A 23419-nucleotide genomic window follows, 5' to 3' on the forward strand; every position below is an offset into this window, starting at 1 on the left:
AGGCTTGAGACGAGAGAACGAGCAGAGTTTTGACCAATTTATGCGCCGGGCTGCATTGGAAAGGCCAGGCACAGGCCAATTCGACACAGCAGGTCCCAGGCCCAAGAGCCTATCGAAGAAACGGGGCCTGGGACTAAGAGCAAGGATTGACCAATTTGAGTGCTGGGCCAGATTGAAGCAACAGAGTGTATGGCCAAGGGCAAGGGACACACCAGTGTTCAGCTTGCAGTTTGGCGAGGTTTACTCGTCTCTGCGCTGAATTGAGCCTGTGGCCTGCAACTAATGAGTCCTGGATCAGCTGCAGTGATGACTGGCTTCTTGGCTGTGGGCTCACTTTTGTGAACTTCAGTTCTGAATGTTAGTTGCTTACTTTTATTGTTTGCATGATTTGCTTTTTTTTAAATGCAATTGGGTGTTCGGTGGTCTTTTTTAATAGCTTTAATTGTTTTTTTTTTGCTTTGTGGCTGCCTGTAAAAAGATGAACCTCAAGGTTGTATACAGAATACATACTCTGAGAATAAATGTACTTTGAATTTTGAAGTTAAAAATCCTACTCTAAATCTCCTCCACTCCAGAGAAAAAACAGACTTCATCTCTCCAGTCTCTCCTATAACTGAAACATCCTGTGCAACATCCTGATGAATCTCGTCAGTAACCCCTCGCATGCCATAATTCTGATGGTGTGGTGACCAGAACTACATTCAGTACTGAAGCTAATGTATGGCTTACGTTTTATAAGGCTGAAGGATGGTTCTTCTTCCTCTTTAGTGATTCTTCATTCCTCCACAACTTACGTCATTCTGATATTGGTATCATTTCTACACAAGTGTAAAGTTTTGATGCCTATAATTGATGTGAAAAGGAAATATGCTTCTGTTCTTGTCCCTTCATGCAACATTAATGAGTTTCTTTTTTTGCCAAATCACATTTTCATCTGCTTGTCTACTTTCAACTGTACTGACAATAATTGTTTTGTCCTTTCCTGAACAAGTTTCAAACCAAGCTGCCATCTTAATAAATAACATAAAAGAGCTCTCTGGCATTTTTTAATGTAACATTTTCATTTTCTCTGGTAAAATTCCAAATTCTTCTCTATCCTCTTTTCCTTTTAATAAGGTTTCAATGGAAGGTGAAAAACACGCAGCTTTCATAACACACACTATAAGGCAATTTAGTTTTCGCACCTGGGTGGATGGTTAAAAATCCACCCCAGTATACACACTGTTTCTGAGTGAAAGCTTAACACTCAAACTTACTAAATATTTCTGTTGATATCTGTAATTCTCTCTCTGGAGATTGTATACAAACTTGACTTGTTAGCTAACTCTGCTAACAGCCACGTGACTCCGCAGTGAGAAGGCCACCTTCCATCAGCATCATACATCGAGGGTTGGTATGACTTAGGTTCAACCAAACAGGAAAGTTGGATGGACAGGACTTGCAGCGAATGCTGTGTAAATACTGCCTCATACAATGCTATCGTTCGCCAGAGAAATAAGACCCCAAACCAGACTACCATCCTTCAGAAATCTGATCCTCCCAACTCTCTTTTCCGTGACATCCCACTGGGCAAAATGTTACAATATGTTACCAAGACAAACCCGATCGTCTGACAAGCATTCCTAAATTGAACAAAATGGCTCCTTGTCTTTAGCTAAAGCCAAAACACTAGGCTGAGAAGCTTACTACAAGACATACTGCATTTGCAAAAAAACTGCTAAAATAAAATTACCTCACAGCATAGCAGTAGAAATCTTAACCACAGCATTACAGTTCATTATCCATTTAAAATACCTTGCTGATTTTGAAAGGTAGCCTAGAGTACTGAAGCTTTTCTCGAGAGCAATCACTATCACTGACAAAATGTTCATAATTTAGTTTGGAGTTGATACAGTTAATTTTTGAAAGTTTTTGCCACAGTACAGAAAAAATGATTAATGAATTGTTCAGTCACCAGGAAAATAAACAGCATGGTATTTAATTGAATAACAATTAATAATAGGTCTTTAAAATAGTTTATGTTTCAATAAATGCTCTTGATCTCCTCAGTAAATTTCAATCATGCTCTCGATCTCTTCAGTAACTTTCAATCATGTTCTCCATTTCCTCAGTAAATTTCAATCATGCTTTCAATCTCTTCAGTAACTTTCAATTCTCTGGCCCTGACCACCTCACTTTCACTACGGATGTTCACCCCCTATACACCTGTATCACCCATCAAGGAGGCCTCAAAGCTCTCCACTACAATCTTGACAAAAGAACCAACCATTTCCCTTCCACCACCACCTTCCTCAATCTGACAGAACTAGTCCTCACACTTACCAATTTTTCCTACTGCTCCTCCCACTTTCTCCAGATTCGAGGGGCAGCCATGGGCACCCACCTGACCCTAACTGTGCCCGGCTCTTTGTTAGCTACATAGAATAGTCCATGTTCAAAGCCTTCCTTGCTAATATTCCCCAAATCTTCCTCTACTACCTTGTCAACTGCTTCATGCACCCATGCTGAGCTCGTTAATTTTGTCAACTTTGCCTCAAACTTCTACTCTGCCCTTAAATTCACTTGGTCGACTTTTGACCCCTTCCTCCCCTTTCTTGATCTTTCTGTCTCCATCTCTGAAGACAAACTGTCAACTGACATCTTTTATAAACCTGCTGATTCCTAGTGTTATCTTGACAATACCTCTTTCCACCCTATGTCCTGTAAAAATGGAACTCTCAGTTCCTTCACCTCTGCTTATCTGTTCCTAGCATGCAGCCTTCCTTTCCATGACATCAGAGAGGTCTTCTTTCTTCAAAGAATGGGGTTAATGAGAATGAGAATACTGTATTTATTCTGCTTTGTTCATTATTGTGTTTTTTATGCTGCATTGGATCCTGAGTAACAATTACTTTGTTTTCCTTTACACTTGTGTTCTGGAAATGACATTTAAAAATCTTGAAACTTGCATCTTGAATTTTAATATGTTAGCTTGCCTGGAAGATTATGGATTATGCCAAGTCCTTTTTCTGTATCAGAGTTCCTCTAGTGATTTGGTCCATGTGCTCTGGTGCTGAACCCCACATGAAGTTCAACTGTGTCCCAGAACATAGTTAGAACCTGCATTTCAATTCTATTCAGTTGAATGGCAACGTGATGCCAACATGTAAAACGAACAAGGGTGACTAAATTACAAATTATTTACACTAACTTTAACATATTTAGTAATGTAAAAGTGATTGAAGTCCATTTAAATGTTTTTACTTAAATATTTTCAATATTTTTGTAATCTTTAATTTTTTACTTCATTTTTAGCAGTTTAATATTTTTTCACAATGTCAAAAACACAGTGAAATACTTGAAATCTTCAGCAAAACTGGGGCATGGTTTTGCACATTTCAAAGGTTTCTGAAAGAGTTTGAAGGAAGAAGCTATTTCTATCCCATTGAAATGTCTGAGTTACAAAGTCTGGATTCTACAAACCACAGAAGCATCTGCAGGACCAGCGACACCAACCCAGAACAGATAAATCCATGGAAAAACGCTGCGAGCAGTGAACTCCGGACAAAGTTCAAAACTTAATTATTTTCCTTTAATGAATGAATTTTTTTATACAACATAGTTGTTAAATCTGAAAATTCTCTGAGGCAATTTTGACAGAGTGCTTTAAAGCAACTCTAAAAATTGAATATCTGGAAATTACCTTCAATCCTTGATCCTTTGTTTTCTTAAGTAGTATCTGCAAACATTTTGTGAAGTCAGTGAGGTCCTGATTCTCTGTATCAATGATCTCACACTCCTAGAAAAATAAAAGATATATGTGATAAAGAAATAGATACAATGCATGATATATATTACAGCCAGGGATTAAATACAATAATGGGCTTCTCTGTGAACTGGTCATGTGGCAATTCATCGCTCAGGTCTGTCAGCTACATAGCATAGTTGCTTACTCACAGTATTAAAAAAAATGCTTAGATTTACCCACGGGCTGCATTTAGCACCCTGGAATGACTGATGGTGCACCACAATTGGCAAAAGTATGTTATAATCACAGTTGAATGAAGCTCAAAACCACAGAAAGACCTGAACAGGGAAATGAGAATGAGGAGGAACTGGGAAAAAGCAATCTGATGCTTCACATTCACAGATTGAATTACTAAACAACAAATAATATGGACCCCAATCTTGATTCCAGGTCAGTTGTGAGCAAGCATGCAGTGAGGATGGAAACATTCACTTCCTTAGAAATAAGGTCCAAGCTTCCTCAGTTCCTGCATCTTAATCAAATCCTTGCTGCTCAGTTCTCAGCTGTCTTAAGATGGGAAATTAGTGAGATGCCAAGGAAAATTATATAGCTTGTGTTACACTGGTTGAGAGTTGGCGAACAATGGAACTGGTTGCCTGGACTTCCTGTGAACATTAAAATGAGATAATATCTCATTATCTCATGTTCTCACTATTTAGTGCTATTTATTTATGTTTGCATTTGCACAGTGCCTTCTGCACTCTGATTGATCTTTCATTGACTCTATTATAGTTAATAGTCTAAATATATGCTGTGTATGCCACAGGAAAATGAACGTCAAGGTTGTAAAGGTGACATATGTGTACTTTGATGGTAAAATTTTTACTTTGAACTTTGGAGTAAAGGGGGAGGTTGAAGCATTGCAGTAATCGTTCCTGGTTAAAATAAATAACAAAATCTTGCCTTTTTGGCTTTTTTTTGCTCACACCAGATTGAGCCAAAAGGAAAACTCACTTCAAATTTCCAAACAGATCATAATATTAACATTGCAGTCAAGACCTGCTGCATAATTGGGATACAATAGCCCTTATGTTGTTTAGAGCAGACTGTTAGAAATACAAGATGCAAACTTGTTTTTCTGTGCCGTAAGTAATTATGTATGCAAAGTAGAGAGTCAATGGGTAAATAAATCCAAAAGAAAGCAAATGGAAGGAAACTGATAAGAGCAATTTGCTGGGGCAAATATGGAATATATCATCCGAACACAGAGATTAAGTAATCACTAAACAGAGACCACATTAAAAGGGTTATTTTTTCAGACATTCTCAAGGCATTTTTTTTTCAGATTAAATAAAAAATGCATAGCTTGGAGGCATTAACAGTAAGGATAATTGATAACAGGTTTATTCAGACAAGCATAAATTTCAAAGCTGTTGTTTGTGTCGAAGGACTGCAGCTCCACAATTAACTAACAGAAAATAGTTCGATCAAGAAAGAAGTGTATATATTTCAATCCAAAAGAGAGATACCACACAAAAAACACGATCTTCGGCCCATCATTTCTGTGCCAACTATCAACCCATTTTTACAGAAGTCCTATCTTACCCCATTTACTTTTTGCCCAACTCCCACCAGATTCTACCACTCACCTACACACTAGGGGCAATTTACAGTGGCAAATTAACCTACCAAGCTTCATATTTTTGGGATGTGAGAGAGTAAACCAGAGCACCAAGGGGTTACCTATGGAGTCACAGTGAATACATGCAAACTCCACACGGACAGCGCCGAAGGTTAAAAATGAGCCCGAGTTAGGTGTGCCACTGCGCTACAGCACAATGGTAATGTATTATATCCCTTAACCATTACTGAGAGGAGCAAAATTCATTTCAGTTACCTTCTCAATACTTATCCTTCAGTGGGCACCCTTAACATCTGGTCATTATAACATTACTATTTGGGTGGAGGACTTCTCCAATTGTGAGATGAGAAAGCAAGTAAAGGTTGCAGTAATGATGAAGCATCATTAAGAAGCATCCGAATGAATACTTGAATTACCAAGACACAGAAGGCAAAGGACTAAATGAAGGATGGATGGAATTTGTACAGATAATATTTTATGGTCAGCATGCGCACAGCAGGCTGAAGGGCCTGTTTAATGTTATACAGTACTGTTTCTCTGCAATTCAGTGAAACCCATCCAGGTAAAAGACAGCCAGTTCCTTAGTCTAAGCCGGTTTGTAACTTTGTTTTCCTGTATTATGATGAACTGAATGCCTTGAGTGAAGAAGTGAAGGCGTTGAGTTCAAAAATCAGGCAGCTTTATCACTGACGTATCTGAGCTCCTTGATTCTGTATTTTGAACACTGATGTGTTTTCAGTTGCTGGTATCATGGCCTTATTTACTTTTTGTATCTAATTCACCCCCTTTGAAAAGAATTTAGACATCAGTCCTAATAACTTTTTAGAGACATAAGAGATTACAGATGCTGTAGTCTGGAGCAAAAGCAAACTGCTGGAGGAACTCAGCATGTCAGGCAGCATCTGTGCCAAAGAATACAGTTTTCAATCAAGTCCCTGCATTTATTTACTCTTCATGTGGCTCAGTGACAATGACGACGTTTTTTTTTGCAACAGCAAGATTTCTTTGCCATTGTTGTGAGTCACCATTGATCAACAACTTAACTGGACCATTCACAAGAAGTCCTAGCAAACACAGATTTGGTTTACTGCGGCCATTGACTTACCCCTTTACCCCTGTAAGTATTCCCAGATCATCAAAGCTGTTTGGGGCAATATTCTTCTATGGTCCTGATAGATTCAGCTCCAAAAATTCTAAGATGTTTGACCATCCAAGATAAAACATTCCAATTTGTTGGTTGCGATACACCAGTTAAACACACATCTCAACTGCATGTTCGAATCAACAAACAACTACAGCAACTCATTGAGGCTTTTACAGGACCTCTCAAAGCTGCAACTTCAACAGCCTATGGCATCCTTATCAACAAGCTCATTTCACAGTATTCCATACAGATTTAGAAATGTGTCACTGTTTAGTCATTTTCCACTGATTCAAAATCTTATAAGACCATACTTACTCCACCATTACTAACTCTCTAGCATCAATTCCCGGTGGTCCAATATTCACTCTCGCCTCTCTTTTACTCTTAATACATTATTTCTGAAAAAAAAACAACTTTTGGTATTCCCTTTTATATTACTGGCTAGCTTACCTTTATATTTAATCTTTTCTCTCCTTATTGTATTTTTAGTTGCCTTGTTTGTTTTTAAAAGATTCTCAATCCTCTACTTTTCAACTAATTTTTGCTGTATTATGGACCCTCTCTTTTGTGATTATGCTCCATTTGACTTAATTTATCAGTCACAGTGGCCTCACCCTCCCTTTAGTGTACTTCTTCTTTGGATGTGTCTAACCTGTGCCTTCCAAATTATCCCCAAAAACTGCAACCACTGTTACTCTGCTGTTATCCTTGCTAGTGCCCCCTTCCAAGATTTGGTCAGCTCCTCTCTCTTGCCTCTGTAATTCCCTTTATGCCACTGTAGTATCAATACATCTGACTTCAGCTTCTACCTCCCAAACTACACATTGAATCCTATCATATTATGACCAGTGCCTTCTAAGGTTCTTTTACCTTAAGCTGCTTGATCAAATCTGGTTCACTGCACAGCACCCAATCCAAAATTTTTGCCTTTCCCCTAATGGGTTTAACCACAAATTGCTCTAAAAAGCCATTTCATAGGTATTCTACAAATTTCCTCTCCTGGGATGCAGCAACAAGTTAACTTTCCAATCTTTCTGAATATTGAAATCTCCTATGACGATCATTTCACTGCCCTTCTTACATCACTTTTCTACCTCCCATTGTAATTTGTACCCTACACCCTGACTACTGTTTGGAGGGCTGTATAAAACTCCCACTAGGGTCTTTTTACTCTTGCAGTTTCTTAACTCTACCCACAAGGTTTTAACATCTCCCAATCCTATGTCACCTCTTTCTAGGGATTTAATTTCATTTTTCACCAGCAGAGTCACCTACCTACCTCTGCCTACCTGTCTGTCCTTTCAACACAAACTGTATCTTTGGATGTTAAGCTTTGGAAGCTATGATCTTCTTTTAAATACGACTCATTGATGCTTACAATGACATACCTGCCAATATCATCTACCTTATTCCGTATACAGCGTGCATTTAAATATAACACCCTCAGTCCTGTATTCAATACTCTATATGTACCCATGACTGTGGCACCACCCACAGCTCCAATCTGCTAATTAAATTTGCTGACGATACTACATTGATTGGCCTTTTCTCAAATAATAAGAGGCAGCCTACAGAGAAGAAGTCATTCTATCTGACACAGTGGTGTCAAGAAAACAACCTCACCCTCAATGTTGTGAAAACAAAGGAGCTGGTTGGGCATTACAGGAGGAATGGAGACAGGCTAACCACTGTTGACATCACTGGATCTCGGGTTGAGAGGGTGAATAGCTTTAAGTTCCTTGGTATATACATCACTGAGGACCTCACTTGGTCTGTACATACTAGCTGTGTGGTGAAAAAGCACAACAGCACCTCTTTCACCTCAGACAGTTGAAGAAGTTCGGCATGAGTCCCCAAATCCTAGGGACTTTCTACAGGAGAACAATTGAGAGCATCCTGACTGACTGCATCACTGCCTGGTATGGGAATGTACTTCCCTTGATCACAGGACTCCGCAGAGAGTGGTGCGGACAGCCCAGCGCAGCAGTGGATGTGAACTTCCCACTATTCAGGACGTTTACTAGGACAGGTGCGTAAAAGGGCCTGAAGGACCATTGGGGACCTGGGTCATCACAACCATAAACTGTTCTAACTGCTACCATCCACAAAACAGTACTGGAACATTAACGCCAGGACCAACAGGCTCCGGGACAGCTTCTTCCACCAGGCCATCAGACTGAAAAATTCACACTGATACAATTGTATTCCTAAGCTATATTGACTGTTCTGTTGTATATCTTAATGTGCATACTATTTATTACAAATTATTATACATTGCACATTCACAGGGAAATGTAAAGATTTTTACTCCTCATGTATGTGAATGATGTAAGAAATAAAGTCAATTCAATTCAATTCAATTCAATCCATTTCCTCATCCCACTGCTTGAAAATTTGCCCTATCACCTGGCTGTCCTTCCTCACAGTCTCACTACACATTGCATTTACTTGCATACCAACTACCCCATCCTCAGCCGTCTCACTCCAGTTTCCACCCCCCTGCCCAAATTAGTTTAAACCCATCCCAGCAGGTCTCACAAGCCTACCCGCAAGGATATTGGACCTCCTTGAGTTCAGGTGTAACCTGTCCTTTCGTACAGGTCATACCTTCCCCAGAACGGATCCCGATGATCCAGAAATCTGAAACCCTGCCACCTGCACCAATTCCTCACCCATGCAGTTATCTACCATATCATCCTATTCTTGCCTTCACCGGCCAGTGGTACAGGCAGCAATCCAGAGATTTGTACCCTTGAGGTCCTGCTTTTCAGCTTTCTATCCAACTCCCTATAGTATATTCGCTCTTCAGGACCTCTTCTCTTTTCCTAACTATGCTGCTGGTCCCAAAATTTACCACGACTTCTGTCTGTCCACCTTCTTGAAAAATCATGAAATTTCCTACTTCAGAGCACAGTGGCAACACTTACTCCTCACAGAGTACAGTGATATAAGATGTCCATTGTAACATTTCCAAGTGGATTGAAAAATGGGAACTGAATTTAGATGCTTCTAGTGACATCTATGCATGAATAATAAAGAAACTTAGAAATGTTTAATGCAATCTCTAAATGTGCTAAATATAGCACGTTTTAAAATCACATGACACAGTGGGAAATGACATTTCGAAAGAGGTGACTCACTGCTGCAACAAAAGACCTTTTTAATGGGTAGAGCTTGGCCAAAACTGATTTGTGTGTTAGAACCATAATTTGAATTTGTATTTATTAATACTTATTGTACCTAAACCTCAAGCAGGTAAAAAGTGAGATCTCTGTGGATGCTGCAATTAAACATAGATCTGAAATGTAAAACCTGTATTTCGCATCTCATTTCTTTGCTGTAATTTCTCAGGGAACAATCATTTTCTTTCCTGACTGCTGCTAATGAAAATGTATTCATATTTGCTACGTAAAGCAGATAGGGGCAGAAATAAGATTTTTTTTCTCTGCTATTGGAGTAATATGGTGCAGGGGCTAATGGGGGACAGAGGCTTGAAGCCCAGTACCTCAATCTTTGAATCCAACAGAGTCAGTCATCATCCTCATCAAATCTGAGAGTTGGATGTAATGTTGCAACTCTAGCAGTACTGATCCCTCTCAGAATTAGGTTCAATATCACTGCAATATGTTGTGAAAATTGTGGTTTTATGGCAGCAGTACATTCCAATAAATAATATCTTTATAAAAAACAATGAATTACAACAAGAAATAATTTTTTTAAAAATCAGTTAAATAAGTAGTGCAAAAAGAGAGGAAGTAAAAAGTTGACGTAGTGTCCATTCAGTAATCCGACGGTGGAGGGAAAAGAGCTGATCCTAACGTTTCAAGTGTGTGTCTAGAGGCTCCTGTACCAACTCTGGAGCAATGAGAAAAGGGCATCTACTATGTGATGGAGGTCCCTAATGATGGATACCGGCTTTTCGAGGCGTCCCCTTTTGAAGATATCTTCAATGCTGAGGAGACTAGTGCCCATGCTGGAACTGGATGAGTTCACAACTCTTTCCGATCCTGGGAAGTGGCCCCTCCACACCAGGTTGAGATGCAACCAGTTAGAATGCTCTCCACAGTACTTACGTAGAAATTTGCAAGAGCCTTTGGTGTCACACCAAATCTACTCAAACTCCTACTGAAATACAGCCTCTGTCGTGCCTACTTTGCAATTGCATCAATATGTTGGGCCCAGGATAGATCTTCAGAGATGTTTGAGACCTAGTATCTTCGAACTGCTCACCCTTTCCACTGCTTATCCTTCGACTTTCCCTTCCTGAAGTCCACAATCAATTCCTTGGTCTTAATGATGTTGAGTGCAAGGTTGTTGTTGTGACACCACTCAACCAGTTGGTCTACCTCACCTCAGTATGCCTCTTCGTCACCATCTGAAATTCTGCCAAAAATAGTTGTGCCATCAGCAAATTTATAGATGCCATTTGACTTGAGCCTAGCCACACAGTCGTAAGTGGAGAGAGAGAGAGCAGTGTGCTGAGCGGGCATTCTTGAGATGCAATAGTGTTGACTGTCAGCGAGGAGGAGATGATACTTTCAATCTGCACTGACTGTGGTCTCCCAATGAGGAAGTCAAGGATCCACTTGCAGAGGGAGGTACAGAGGCCCAGATTTTGGAACTTGCTGATTAGAACTGAGGGTATGATTATGTTGAACTCTGAACTATAGTCAATAAACAGCAGCTTGAGGTCGGGATTGCTATTGTCCAGATGATCCAAGGTCGAGTGGAGAGCCAGTGAGATTGCATCCACTGTGGACATATTGTTGAGACAGGCAAATTGCAGCAAGTCCAGGTCCTTATTTAGACAGGAGTTGATTCTGGCCATGACCAAACTTTCAAAGCATCCTCTCAGTGTGTTGTACGTAGCTCTGGTTGCTACAATGCAGGAAGAGTAAAGAGATGGAGTGCAGAAAAGAACAGCAGTGATGCTCCCTGGAATGGAGGACTTTGAAAGGAGAGACAAATTTGGCTTGGAACCTTCTCACTGGGATATTATACAGGCTTATAAAGATAAGACAGGCATAGATAGGATAGATAGCTAAATTCTTCCTCCCAGGACAGGGGAATCTGGGAGTGGAGAGCACAGGTTTAAGAAGTGACAGAGGAGAAATTTCAAGGGTATGTGAGGGGGAAGTTTCTCCAAACAGAGGATGGTGATCACATGAAACAAGTCGCCAGAGGAGATGATAGAGCCAGATACTATTACAACATTTAAAAGGCATTTGGACAGTTACTTGAAAAGTAATCAAAAACCATGGGCTTAATGCAGACACATGGGAATATTGTGGATATGACCATGGTTGGCAATGATGGGTTAGTCAGAACGGGCCTGTTTCTGTGCTCTGCCAATCTATAATTCCATCAGAACAGATTTTCAGGCTCTAATTGTAACCATGTGAGTTTCATCTATTGATGTACAGCATAGGAATTCTGCCACAGGTGTGTGTGGAACTGTCATGTATCCCAACACAGAATGGAGATTTGTAGATCCATCATCCAATGTCCTGCACTCTGGAGCTAGGAGGCTCCTCACCTTGAAATGGAGTTTGTTTTAAGGCCCACAGTCAGCATTGGTTCTGGATTCCATCTCCTATCAAGGCTTTTAGAAAGGTAGTACTTGGAAGAATTATATTATCAATGTTATCTATGTTTTCTTTTATTGGCAAAACAAGATGGTTCCGCTCTGTTCACTGCTCAAATTACTGAGGTTTGATTCAGTTAAAACTTTTCTCCTGAAGCCAGAGAGGGAGAGTGTGAATTGTGTAGTGTTGCTTGGTCAAAGAACCAACATTGCATGTTTACTTGAATTGGGGGAGGTGAGGGCAGAAGAAAGCAAATTGTTTCTATAATTTCTGATGTAGTGAACAAAACTATCATGGTTACTTCCATGATAGTTTAAAACTAGAAGAAGAGATTATATGACAACCTCCAGTAGCACTTCATTCTACTTGTCCATTCCCAGCAACTCCTTGTCCTCCCATTCCAGGTCTTTTCACAGAGAAAGGGACCCATGAGGTGGAATTCAAGACGACTGATCTACTAGCAAAGCTTTGTAAAAGGTAAAATAAAACAAGCTATGCTACAAATACATGCATGAGTGATGGGTCTGAAACATTTATTATGTTCCTCTTTCCACAGATGCTGTCACACCTGCTGAGTGTTTCTCATAGTTTCTGTTTTTAGTTCAGAGATCCAGCAGCTACAGTACTCCAATTTTAATTTACTTTGCATGTGTGTTCAGGAGGGGGAAAAAAGCTAAAATAACAGTAGAAATAACAGAAGAGTCTGAACCCACTCTTACTAGATTGACTCTACCAGAATGAGCATTTCAATGGTAAATTTGTTTTGAGAAAAGGTTGGCATGAACAACCGATATCACTTAAAATGTTATCTATTTCTTTTTTTCACAGATACTGAGTATTTCCTGAAGATCCTGTTTTAATTTAGGTGCAGTAACATTTCTGTTCCACTTTGGTGACTGTCAAGAATTTGGAAATGAATGTAGAAACATTCAGCCTGAGCATCGCGTGACACTAGTTACCACCTGAATAAAATGAAATTTTATGGTTTGGCAGAGATTTGCTTGAGATACATGTGACAAACTTGTGTTGTTTTAACTTATGTTTATGTCCAAGGTTTCACGTTGTGGGATCTATCACTGTGCCTCCTTCAACCACATGGAATCCCATCCACTTTATAAATTGTATGTCGGGTTTAATAAATTTAACTTCCCCTTTTCCCCAACACAGCTGTCATGAGTACAATATATTCCATCATTTGAGGATAAAATATTGAAAAGGATGAGAAAAGATTTGATTGGACCTGTTTAAACTCTGCTAACAGAAATGCAACATTTTGCGTGAACTAAAAATAAGATGTCACTGGTGCACCATCAACTGTTTTAGAGTTCTTTTCCACAGTCTCAACTATAAGCTTTCTTGCATTGATTATACATCAGTACAAGGAGAGATTTTTAATTAATTAATATATTTGACACATCAATTCTTAAGAGTAGTTTTTCTTCATGTTGGTAAACTGCTGAATTGCCTATTCATGATGAATTACATTCCCGTGCATATATAGAATTTTGAAAAGCAATTTAAAATAAGCACTGGTATTAGTACTAACATAACCTATAACAATGCTAATGCCAGAGCTTATGTTGAATAGTCTTAGTGCCCAACTTATAGATAGTTACTAAGACACTGGAAGGATCTTGGGTGGCACAGTAGGGGAGCGGTTAGTGTATTGCTTTACAGTGCTAGTCAGCAGAAGATCAGGGTTCAATTCCCAACAGTGTCTGTAAAGGGCCTGCATGTTCTCCCCATGACTGCTCGTGTTTTCTCTAGGTGCTTGGGCTTCCTCCCTTATTCCAAAGATGTACGGGTTAGGGTTAGAATCAGAATCAGAATCAGGTCTAATATCACCAGCATATGTCGTGCAATTTGTTTTGTGGCAGCAGTACAATGCAAAACATAACAAAAACTATAAATTACAATAATTTATAGAAAGAAAATTAAATTAAATGAGTAGTGCAAAAAGAGAGGAAAAAATACTGAAGTAGTGAACATGGGCTCATCGTCCATTCAGCAACCTGATGGCAGAGGGGAAAGGGCCGTTCCTGAATTGTAGAGGGCGACTTCAGGCTCCTCCTCGATGGTAAGAATGAGAAAGAGCATGTACTAGGTGATGGGGCTCCTTAATGATGGATGCTACCTTTTACAGGGACTGCCTTCTGAAGGTGCCCAGGCTAGTGCTCCCCAGACTAGAATTTACAACTTTCTGCAGTTTTTTTCTGATCCTGTCAATGACCACCCCAAACCAGTCGGTGATTCAACACAGTTAGAACGCTCTGTAGCGTACATCCATAAAACTTGCAACACACACAAAACACTGGAGGAACTCAGCAGGCCAAGCAACATCTATGGAAATGAGTAAACAGTCGACGTTTCAGGACAGGACCACTGGTGAAGGGCCTTGGCCTGAAACAATGACTGTTGACTCTTTTCCACAGATGCTGCCTGGCCTGCTGAGCTCCCCCAGCATTTTGTGTGTGTTGCTTGTAATTCCAGCATCTGCAGATTTTCTGGTCTTTGTAGAAATTTGCAAGTGTCTTTGGCAACATACCAATTCTCCTTAAACTCCAAATGAAATGCATCCAGTGTTGAGCGTTCTTTGTTTTGGGCCCAGGACAGATCTTCAGAGACGATGACACCCAGCAGCTTGACACTGCTCACCCTTTCTACTTTTGATCCCTCAGTGAGGGCTGGTCTGTGTTCCCTCGACTTCCCCTTTCTGAAGTCCACAATCAATTCCTTGGTCTTATTGATGTTGAGTGCAAGGTTTTGCTGCAACACCACTCTACCAGCTGATCTATCTCACTCCTGTATTGCTCCTCCTCATCTGAAATTCTGCCAACAAAAGCTGTATCGCTGGCACAATTGTGGGTGTAGTGAGAAAAGAGTTGCGGGCTAAGCACACATCCTCAAGGTGTGCCAATGTTAATTGTTAGCGAGGAGGAGATGTTATTTCCAGTCTGTGTAGACGATAGTCTCCTGGTAAGGAAGTTAATGATCCATTTGTACAGGGAGGGACAGAACCCAGGTTTTGAAGCTTATTGATTACAGTTGAGGGTTTGATTGTGTTGAATGATGAGCTATTGTAAATAAATAGCAGCCTCACACAGGTATTGCTATTGTCCAGGTGATCCAAGACTGACGGGAGAGCCAGTGAGAATACATCTGCTGTACACCTAGTGTGGTGACAGGCAAATTGCAGTGGATCCATGTCCTTGCTTCGGCTGGAATTGATTCTAGATATATGACCAACCTCTTAAGATACTTCATCACAGCAAATGTGAGTGCTACTGAGTGATGGTAGCTGAGACAGCTCACCCTGCTCTTGGGCACTGGTATGATTGTCAGTTTTTGAAGCTGTTGGGAACTTTCAACTGTAGCAATGAGAGATTAAAGAAGTCCTTGAACACTCCCGAGAGTTGGTTGGCACAGGTACACCATCAGGGCCTGACGCTTTGCGTGAAGTTATTAAGCTGTGAGCATGCTATGTTGGTGCTAGAAGTGGCTGCCTCCAGCACATCTTTGGACTATGCTGGATTTGACAGAAAGATTCATTTTATTTTATGTTTCAATGTATGATGTGTGTGACAAATAAAGCTAATCTTTAATCTTTTTAAACTTTAGCCTGTAGTCATACACAACATAGAAGATAGAACAGTACAGCACAATCCAGGCCCTTCGGCACACAATATTGTATCAACCTGAACCAAGATCAGTCTAAACCTTCTCTCTCACATAGCTGTTGGTTTTTCTTTCATCCATGTACTTATAAGACCATAAGGTCAATAAGATACAGGAGCAGAATTAGGCCATTTGGCCCGTTGGAACTGTTCAACCATTTCATCATGGCTGATCCAATTTTCCTCCCAGCCCCAATCTCCTGCCATCTCCTTCTATCCCTTCATACCCTGACCAATCAAGAATCTGTAAACTTCTGTCTTAAATATATCCAAAGATGGCCTTCACAGCTGCCTGTGGCAACGGTCCACCAATTCACTACTCTCTGGCTAAAAAATTCCTCCTCATCTCCGTTCTAACAGGATGTCATATGAGGCTCTTCATACGACAAGCCATTCAATCACAAAATCATTTTCGTGAACCTTTGTTGAACCCGCTCCAATTTCAGCACATCTTTTTAAGGGGCCCAAAACTGCTCACATTACTCCAAGTGAGGCCTCACCAGGTCTTATAAAGTTGCAACATTACATCCTTGCTTTTATATTCTAGACCTCTTGAAATGAAGGCTAACATTACATTTACCTTCCTTACCACAGACTTAACCTGCAAATTAACCTTTAGGGAACCCTGGACAAGAAATCAGTTTTTTGTATTTTCTCTCCATTTTGAAAATAGTCAACCTTTCCTTTCATCTACTATGACAATACACTTCCCAACACTATATTCATCTGCCATTTCTTTTCCCTTTCTCCTAATCTGTCCTTCTGTAGCCTCTTTACTTCCTCAAAACTACCTGTGCCTCCACATATCTTCATATTATCTGCAAACTTTGCAACAAAGCCAACAATTCCATCATCCAAATCATTGACATATAAGATAGAAAGAATTGGTCCCAACCCAGACCGCTGTGGAACACCACTAGTCACCGGCAGCCGAACGGATTAGGCTCCCTTTACTCCCACACTTTGCCTCCTGCCAATCAGCCACTGTTTTATTCTTGCTAGATTTTTTCCCTGCAATACCATGGCCTTGTAGCTTGTTAGGCAGCCTCATGCATGGCACCTTGTCCAAGGCCTTCTGAAAATCCAAGTAGACCGATTCTCCTTCATCTATCCTGCTTGTTGTTTCTTTTAAGAAATCCAACAAATTTGTCGTCAAGATTTTCCCTTGTGAAAGCATGCTGACTACACCCTATTTTATCATGTGCCTCCAAGTACCCTGAGACCTCATCTGTAATAATCGACTCCAGCTTCTTCTCAACCACTGAGGTCAGACTAACTAGCCTGTTGTTTCCTTTCTTCTGCCTCTCTCCCTTCTTGAAAAGTGGAGTGACATTTGCAATATTTCAGGCTTCCAGAACCGTTCCAGAATCCAGCGATTCTTGAAAAATCAATACTAATGCCTCAAGGATCTCTTCAGTCACCTCTTTCAGAACCCTGGGGTGTACATCATCCAGTCCAGGTTAATTATCTGCCTTTAGACCTTGCAGTCTCCCAAGAAACTTCAGTCTAATTATGATAACTTCACTCACTTCATGATCCCTGCACTTGGAACTTCGACCATACTGCTAGTGTCTTCCACAATGAAGACTGATGCAAAATACTTATTCAGTTCATCCACCATTTCATTGTCCCCTGCTACTACTTCTCCTGCATCGTTTACCAGTAGTCCAATATCTTCTCTCACCTCTTTCGATGCATTCCATGTATCTAAAGGATCTTCTGGTACCCTCTTTAATATTATTGGCTAGCCTACTTTTGTATTCCATCTTTAGTTGCCTTCCGTTGGTATCTAAAGCTTCCCAATCCTTTGACTTCCCACTAATTTTTGCTCTATTATATGCACTCTTTTTAGCTTTTATGGTAGCTTTGACTTCTCTTGTCATCTTTCCTTTAGAATACTTCTTACCCTGCGCCTTCCGAATTGCTTCCAGAAATTCCAGCCATTGCTATTCTACTGTCATCCCTGCCAGTGTTCTTTTCCAGTCAATTCTGGCCAACTCCTCTCTCATGCCTCTGTAATGCCCTTTACTCAACTGTAATACTGATAGATCTGACTTCAGCTTCTCTTGCCCAAATTTCAGAGTGAATATGATCATATTATGATTGCTTGTTCCTAAGGTTTCTACTACCTTAAGCTCCCTAATCAATTCTGGTTCATTACACACACCCAATCCAGTATAGCTGATCCCCCAGTGGGCTCAACCACGAGCTGCTCTAAAAAGCCAACTTGTTGGCACACTAGAGACTCACCTTCCTGGAATCCAGCACCTGATTTTGGGTAGTTAGATAGATGGACAGCTACTATATTGATCCCAAAGGAAATTACAGTGTCACAGTAGCATCACAAGTGCACAGATGTGCAAATATTAGAAGAGAAGTAAGAAAGAATAAAAAATAAGTTCCTCAAACCATCTAACAGGAGTGGGTCATCACTTCCCGGCTATAGGTTGACTCATTATCGAGCCTAATGGCAGAGGATAAGAATGACCTCATATAGCACTCTTTGGAGCAGTCCACTGTCTTAAGTCTATTACTGAAAGTTCCCCTCTGTTCATCCAAGGTGGCATGCAAAATATTGTCCAGAATTGCCAGGATATTCTGTAGGGTCCTCTGTTCTACCACAGCCTCCAGTTTAACTCCCGTATCAGAGCCAGCCTTTCTAATCAGTTTATTGAACCTGTTGGCATCACCTGTGTTGATGCTATTGCCCCAGCACACACCACACATAAGATTATACTGGTGACAATAGACTGGTAGAACATGTGAAGGAGAGGCCTGCATATTTCAAAGGACCTCAATCTCCTCAGGAAGTAGAGATGACTCTGGCCCTTCTTGTACACAGTCTCTGTTTTGGTGCTCCACTTGTCTATCATCCAGGTGCACCCCCAGGTACTTGTAGGTCCTCACCATCAATAGTAACAGGGAGCAGTGCAGGCTTAGTCTTCCTAAAGTCCATCACCATCTCCTTTGTCTTACTGCTGTTGAGCTGCAGATGATTCAGCTTGCACCATTTGACAAAGTCCTCCACCAGGACCCTGTATTCATCCTCCCGTCCTCCCTTTGTACATCAATTATTGCTGAATCATCAGAGAATTTCTGCAGATGACATGACTCAGTGTGGTATCTAAACAAGGTATTCAGGGTAAACAGGAAGGGAGTGAATACAGTCCCCTCTGGGGCCCCAGTGCTGCTTATAGCCATGTCTGGCATGCAGCTCTGAAGCCGCACATACTGTGGTCTGCCAGTCAGGTAGTCCATTGTCCAGGATACAATGGAAGTCCCAACCTGCATTGAACAGAGCTTTTCCCCCAGAAATGAGGCCTGTATGGTATTGAAGGCACTTGAGAAATCAAAAAACATAATCCCCATAATGCCGCCCAGCTTATCCAAATGGGAGTCGGTTCTGTTCAGCAGGTAGATGACAGCATTGCTGATTACAATGTGCTCCTGGTAGGCAACCTGCAGAGGATCGCTGGCGGATCTGACCAGGGGTCAGAGGTGAACAAGGACCAGCTTCTCTAGGGTCTTCTTGATGTATGAGGTTAGGGCCACTGGACGGTAGTCATTCAAGACTTCCGGTTGGCCCTTCATGGGTACTGGGACCACACAGTCGGGACCCTTTCCAGGCTGAAACTCAGACTGAAAATGCGCTGGAGAACTCCACACAGCTGCTCAGCACTCTCCCTCAGGACCTTGGGGTTCGCACTATCCGGTCCCAATGCTTTGCCGTGTCTGAGATTCCCCAGAGTCCTTCTCACCTGCTCAGTAGTGAAGGTGAGTCCATGATAACGAGGAGTTGATGGATGGTAGGTGCATGGGAAGGAGGGGTAGCAGACAGTGTAAACTGTGTTGTTCATCCATGTGTTGAAATGGAGGAGGGGAGGTGCTGAGGGAGCATTGGGTGCCTCAGCACCTAGGCTGATGTGCTGAGTGGGATGTGAACAGGAAGACAATTGTCAAACCTACTGAAAAATTGGTTTAACTCATCGGCTGCATTCTGAGGCTCCACAGCTAGCCTGATTGAAACTAGTGATATTCTTCATGCCTCTTCACACCTCCCGTGTGTTACCCTACCCAAGCTTGTTCTCCAGCTCTCTCTGATGTTCTTCTTTGGCTACTGTGATTTCCCAATCTCCCTGCATATTGAAATCCACCATGACTACTGTAACCATTGCCCTTTTGGCATGCATTTTCTATCTCCCTTTGTAATTTGTAGGCCACGCCTTTACTACTGTTTGTGGGTCTGTGTACATCTCCCATCAGGGTCTTTTTATCCTTGCATTTCTTTAGCTCTATCCACCTTCTTACACTTTCCGATCCTATATCACCTCTTTCTAATAATTTGATGCCATTTATTACCATCAGAGCAATGCCGCCCTCTCTGCCTTCCTGCCTGTCCTTTCACTACAGTGTGTATCCTTGGACATTAAGTTCCCACCTGTGATCATCTTTTAGCCATGATTCAGTGATGCCCGCAACATCATACCTGCCAATCTGCAACTGTGCTGCAAATTCATCTACCTTATTCAGTGTACGGCACGCATTCAAATATAACACCTTCAAGAGTCTCTTAAATATCCCTAATGTATCTGCTTCTACCAACACCCCAGCAATGTGTTCCATGCACCCACTATTTTCTATGTAAAAAATCTATCTCTGACACGTCCTTATACTCTTCTGCAATCACCTTACAATTATGTCCTCTTGTATTACCATTGCATCCTCGGAAAATGGCAGTGCCAGTCCACTCAGTGTATGCCTCTTAAGTCACCTCTCATTCTCCTTTACTCCAAACAGCAAAACCCGAGCTCACCCAATCTTTCCATATAAAACATACTCTCTAATCCAGGAAAATCTCCTCTGGACCCTCTCCAAAGCCTCTATATCGGTTGAAGTGAGTCTGGGTCTGAATAATATTGGTGTCCTTTCCCCTGGGAAAAATCTATTTTTCAGAATGAGCAATAATTGAATCAATTGATTCCAAGGATGGTGAGCTTATTTAACGTGTGGAGTTTGACAGCATTTAGCTTGACTTCTCTAAGAGCATGGAAGAATGAAAGGAGATCTCATTGAATTTTAAAATTCTTACAGGGACACAAACAGCGTATTTCCCCTAGCTGAGCACTTTCCTGCCATGGGCCACTGTCACCGAAAATAAGTAGGCAATTTAGTAATCATGTGAGGATAAATGTATTCATGCTCAGGCTGTTGAACCTTGGGAATTCTTGACCACAGAGGGATCAGTATTTGAGTCAGAAAAACATTCTACCCTTTGAATTTGCTCTACCATTCAGTGTGTTCACAGTTCAATGTTTATTATTTAATTAGAGATATGGCATAGAACAAGCCCTATCCTGCACCTCCCAGCAATCCCCAATTCTAACCCGAGCCTGATCACAGGACAACGAGCAATTAACCTACTAATGGGTGCACCTTTGGTCTGTGGGAGGAAACCAGAGCACCTGAAGATAACCAACACTCTCCATGAGGAGAAAGTACGGCCTCCCTTTCAGATAATGTCGGAATTGACCACCGAACTCCAATGCCCCAAGCTGTAATAAAATCATGCTAACCGCTACGCTATCATGGAACCCATCAATCCCAATGAAATATTCCTCTTCTGACCCCATACATCTTAATGACCTTTGTATCCAGAAATGTTTCCTGTCCCACTTTTAAAAATATTCAGGGACCTGGCTTCAGGAGTCCTCTGGGTCAGAAAATTCCTCAGGATAACCACCCTCAGTTGAAGAAATTTCCCCTAATCTGAAGCCCACATGACTTTCTAAAATCCAACACTCATCCAAGTTAAATTCCATCTGGCAATCCTTGGCCCAATTTTCCAGTTCATCCAGATCTTCCAGTAATCTCAGATAGTTTCCCTCACTGTTCACTATATCACTAACTTCATTGTCCACTGGATATTAAGGGGACTGACGTATTTGAGGACAGTGCAGGAGAATGCCTCAGCTGTGAACTTGATGAATTGTGCAGCAGTTTGTACGTTCTCCCCATGACCATGTGGGTTGCCTCCAGGTGCTCCAGTTTACTCCCTGTGCCCAAACACATCGGTTAATTGGTCCCATGAGAAGCTAGGCTTAAAATCAGGGGTTGCTGGGCAACATGACTTGAATGGCTGGAAGGGCCTATTCTGCGCTGTATCTCAATAAATAAATAAAATTTACCTTGGTTTTGTAGAACTCCTTTACTTCTGGTTTAATTGAATCAAAATCGCCACTGATGAAGTTGGGCAGAAATCTAAACAAGCGAACAAACACAATCAATTAGCATAGGCAAACAGTTAACTTCCACACAAAAAAGGAACATTTTTGTATAGTAGGGGAACTAAAGGGTTATGGGGAAAAGACAGGTAGGTGGAGCTGAGTCCATGGTCAGATCAGCCATGATCTTATTGAATGGTGGAGCAGGCTTGATGGGCCAGACAGCTCACTCCTGCTCTTATTCTAACACGTATCATTTGGTTCATCATCTGTTTTCCTGCACCATTCAGGAAGTCCAAACTCCAACTCATCTTTTAAACAAATTACATAAATTTTCTTCACATATTAAAAATGAAAATGTGCAATCAAAATATTCCATGACATTTATGAAGAAATAAAACTTTCACCCTTTTTTTTCTTCTGATGTAGACTGGAGTGAGCAATTGGAATTATAAATGGAAAATAATGTGTCTATTAACATTAGTACAAAGCAGGGAAGTGCTTCTCTACCAAGAACGACATGGCAAATTTTCAGAAATATAAGCTACTAACACTTCTCCAATTTAAAAGAGTCGTTGAAAAGAACGCGTCACCTTCAGAAGTTCAATAAATGCAGTTCGTTTCAATAAGAACCCATCATTTTACCTTACTACATGTGAGTAATGAATGTATACAGAATTTTTAAAGAGAACTTTGGCACAAATAGAACATATGCTAAACTAATCACAATAAGATATTATATCTCCCCAAGGACATTTCAGAAAACAGTGTTTATTACCATCAATTCTCAAAAGTGAGTAAGAACAAGGGTGTCCTCTAACTAACAACTCTGACAAAATATTCCAATAATAATGGTTGAAGATTATGGTTAATGCTCGAAGAAGAAAGACAAAACTTATATTTACACAGTGCCTTTCACATTCTTTTAAGGATATTCCAAGAGAAGTCAATGAATTACATTGAAACTGTAGTTTCTTTTGAAAAGCACTGTAATAAGATTTAGGCATCGCAACAAAGGTTGTATTTATTACTCTTCCTAATTATGTGGTTAGCACATCGCAGAGGACAGAAAGCGGTGAGGTACAGTACAGGTCTGAATCCAAGTATAGCCAGACCAGATGAGAAGGCAAACCACCTGTCCAATTAATGCTCCCATTTATGCATTTTGACTTCCTGCATCAGCACTGCTCCAGAATCATTCCCCGTTTGTTCTGATGCCACCCGCTCCAAGTTATTTTTTGACATTGATTTCTAAGATTTAGAGGCAGCGATGATAACAGACCCAGATGTTCCTTTGCAAGTCAGGATAATATATGACATAGAGAGGAAGCTCCAAGTGGGGTGATGTTTCATGTACCTGCTGCCCTTGATCAACTTGATTGACAAACTCATAGATTTGGGAGGTGTTGTTGTGTCAACCAGGCAA

General features: G+C 40.9%; 1 protein-coding gene across 19 annotated transcripts in view; it reads right to left on the minus strand.

Moving 5' to 3' along the window:
- tpk1 (thiamin pyrophosphokinase 1) overlaps positions 1-23419 on the minus strand; it is a 364043-nt gene that overhangs the window by 179862 nt on the left and 160762 nt on the right. For all 19 annotated transcript variants that reach the window (XR_009512677.1, XM_059972409.1, XM_059972403.1 and 16 more), the window contains 2 exons: positions 21958-22030; positions 3683-3778 (listed from right to left, as the gene is read on the minus strand). Coding sequence is in view for 18 of the 19 variants with exons in the window: in XM_059972409.1 (XP_059828392.1) it covers positions 3683-3778; positions 21958-22030 (169 nt within the window). In the remaining variant the exon portion in view is untranslated. The remainder of the gene's footprint in view (positions 1-3682; positions 3779-21957; positions 22031-23419) is intronic.

The sequence above is a fragment of the Hypanus sabinus genome, chromosome 6, assembly GCF_030144855.1.
Source record: "Hypanus sabinus isolate sHypSab1 chromosome 6, sHypSab1.hap1, whole genome shotgun sequence".
NCBI lineage: Eukaryota > Metazoa > Chordata > Chondrichthyes > Myliobatiformes > Dasyatidae > Hypanus > Hypanus sabinus.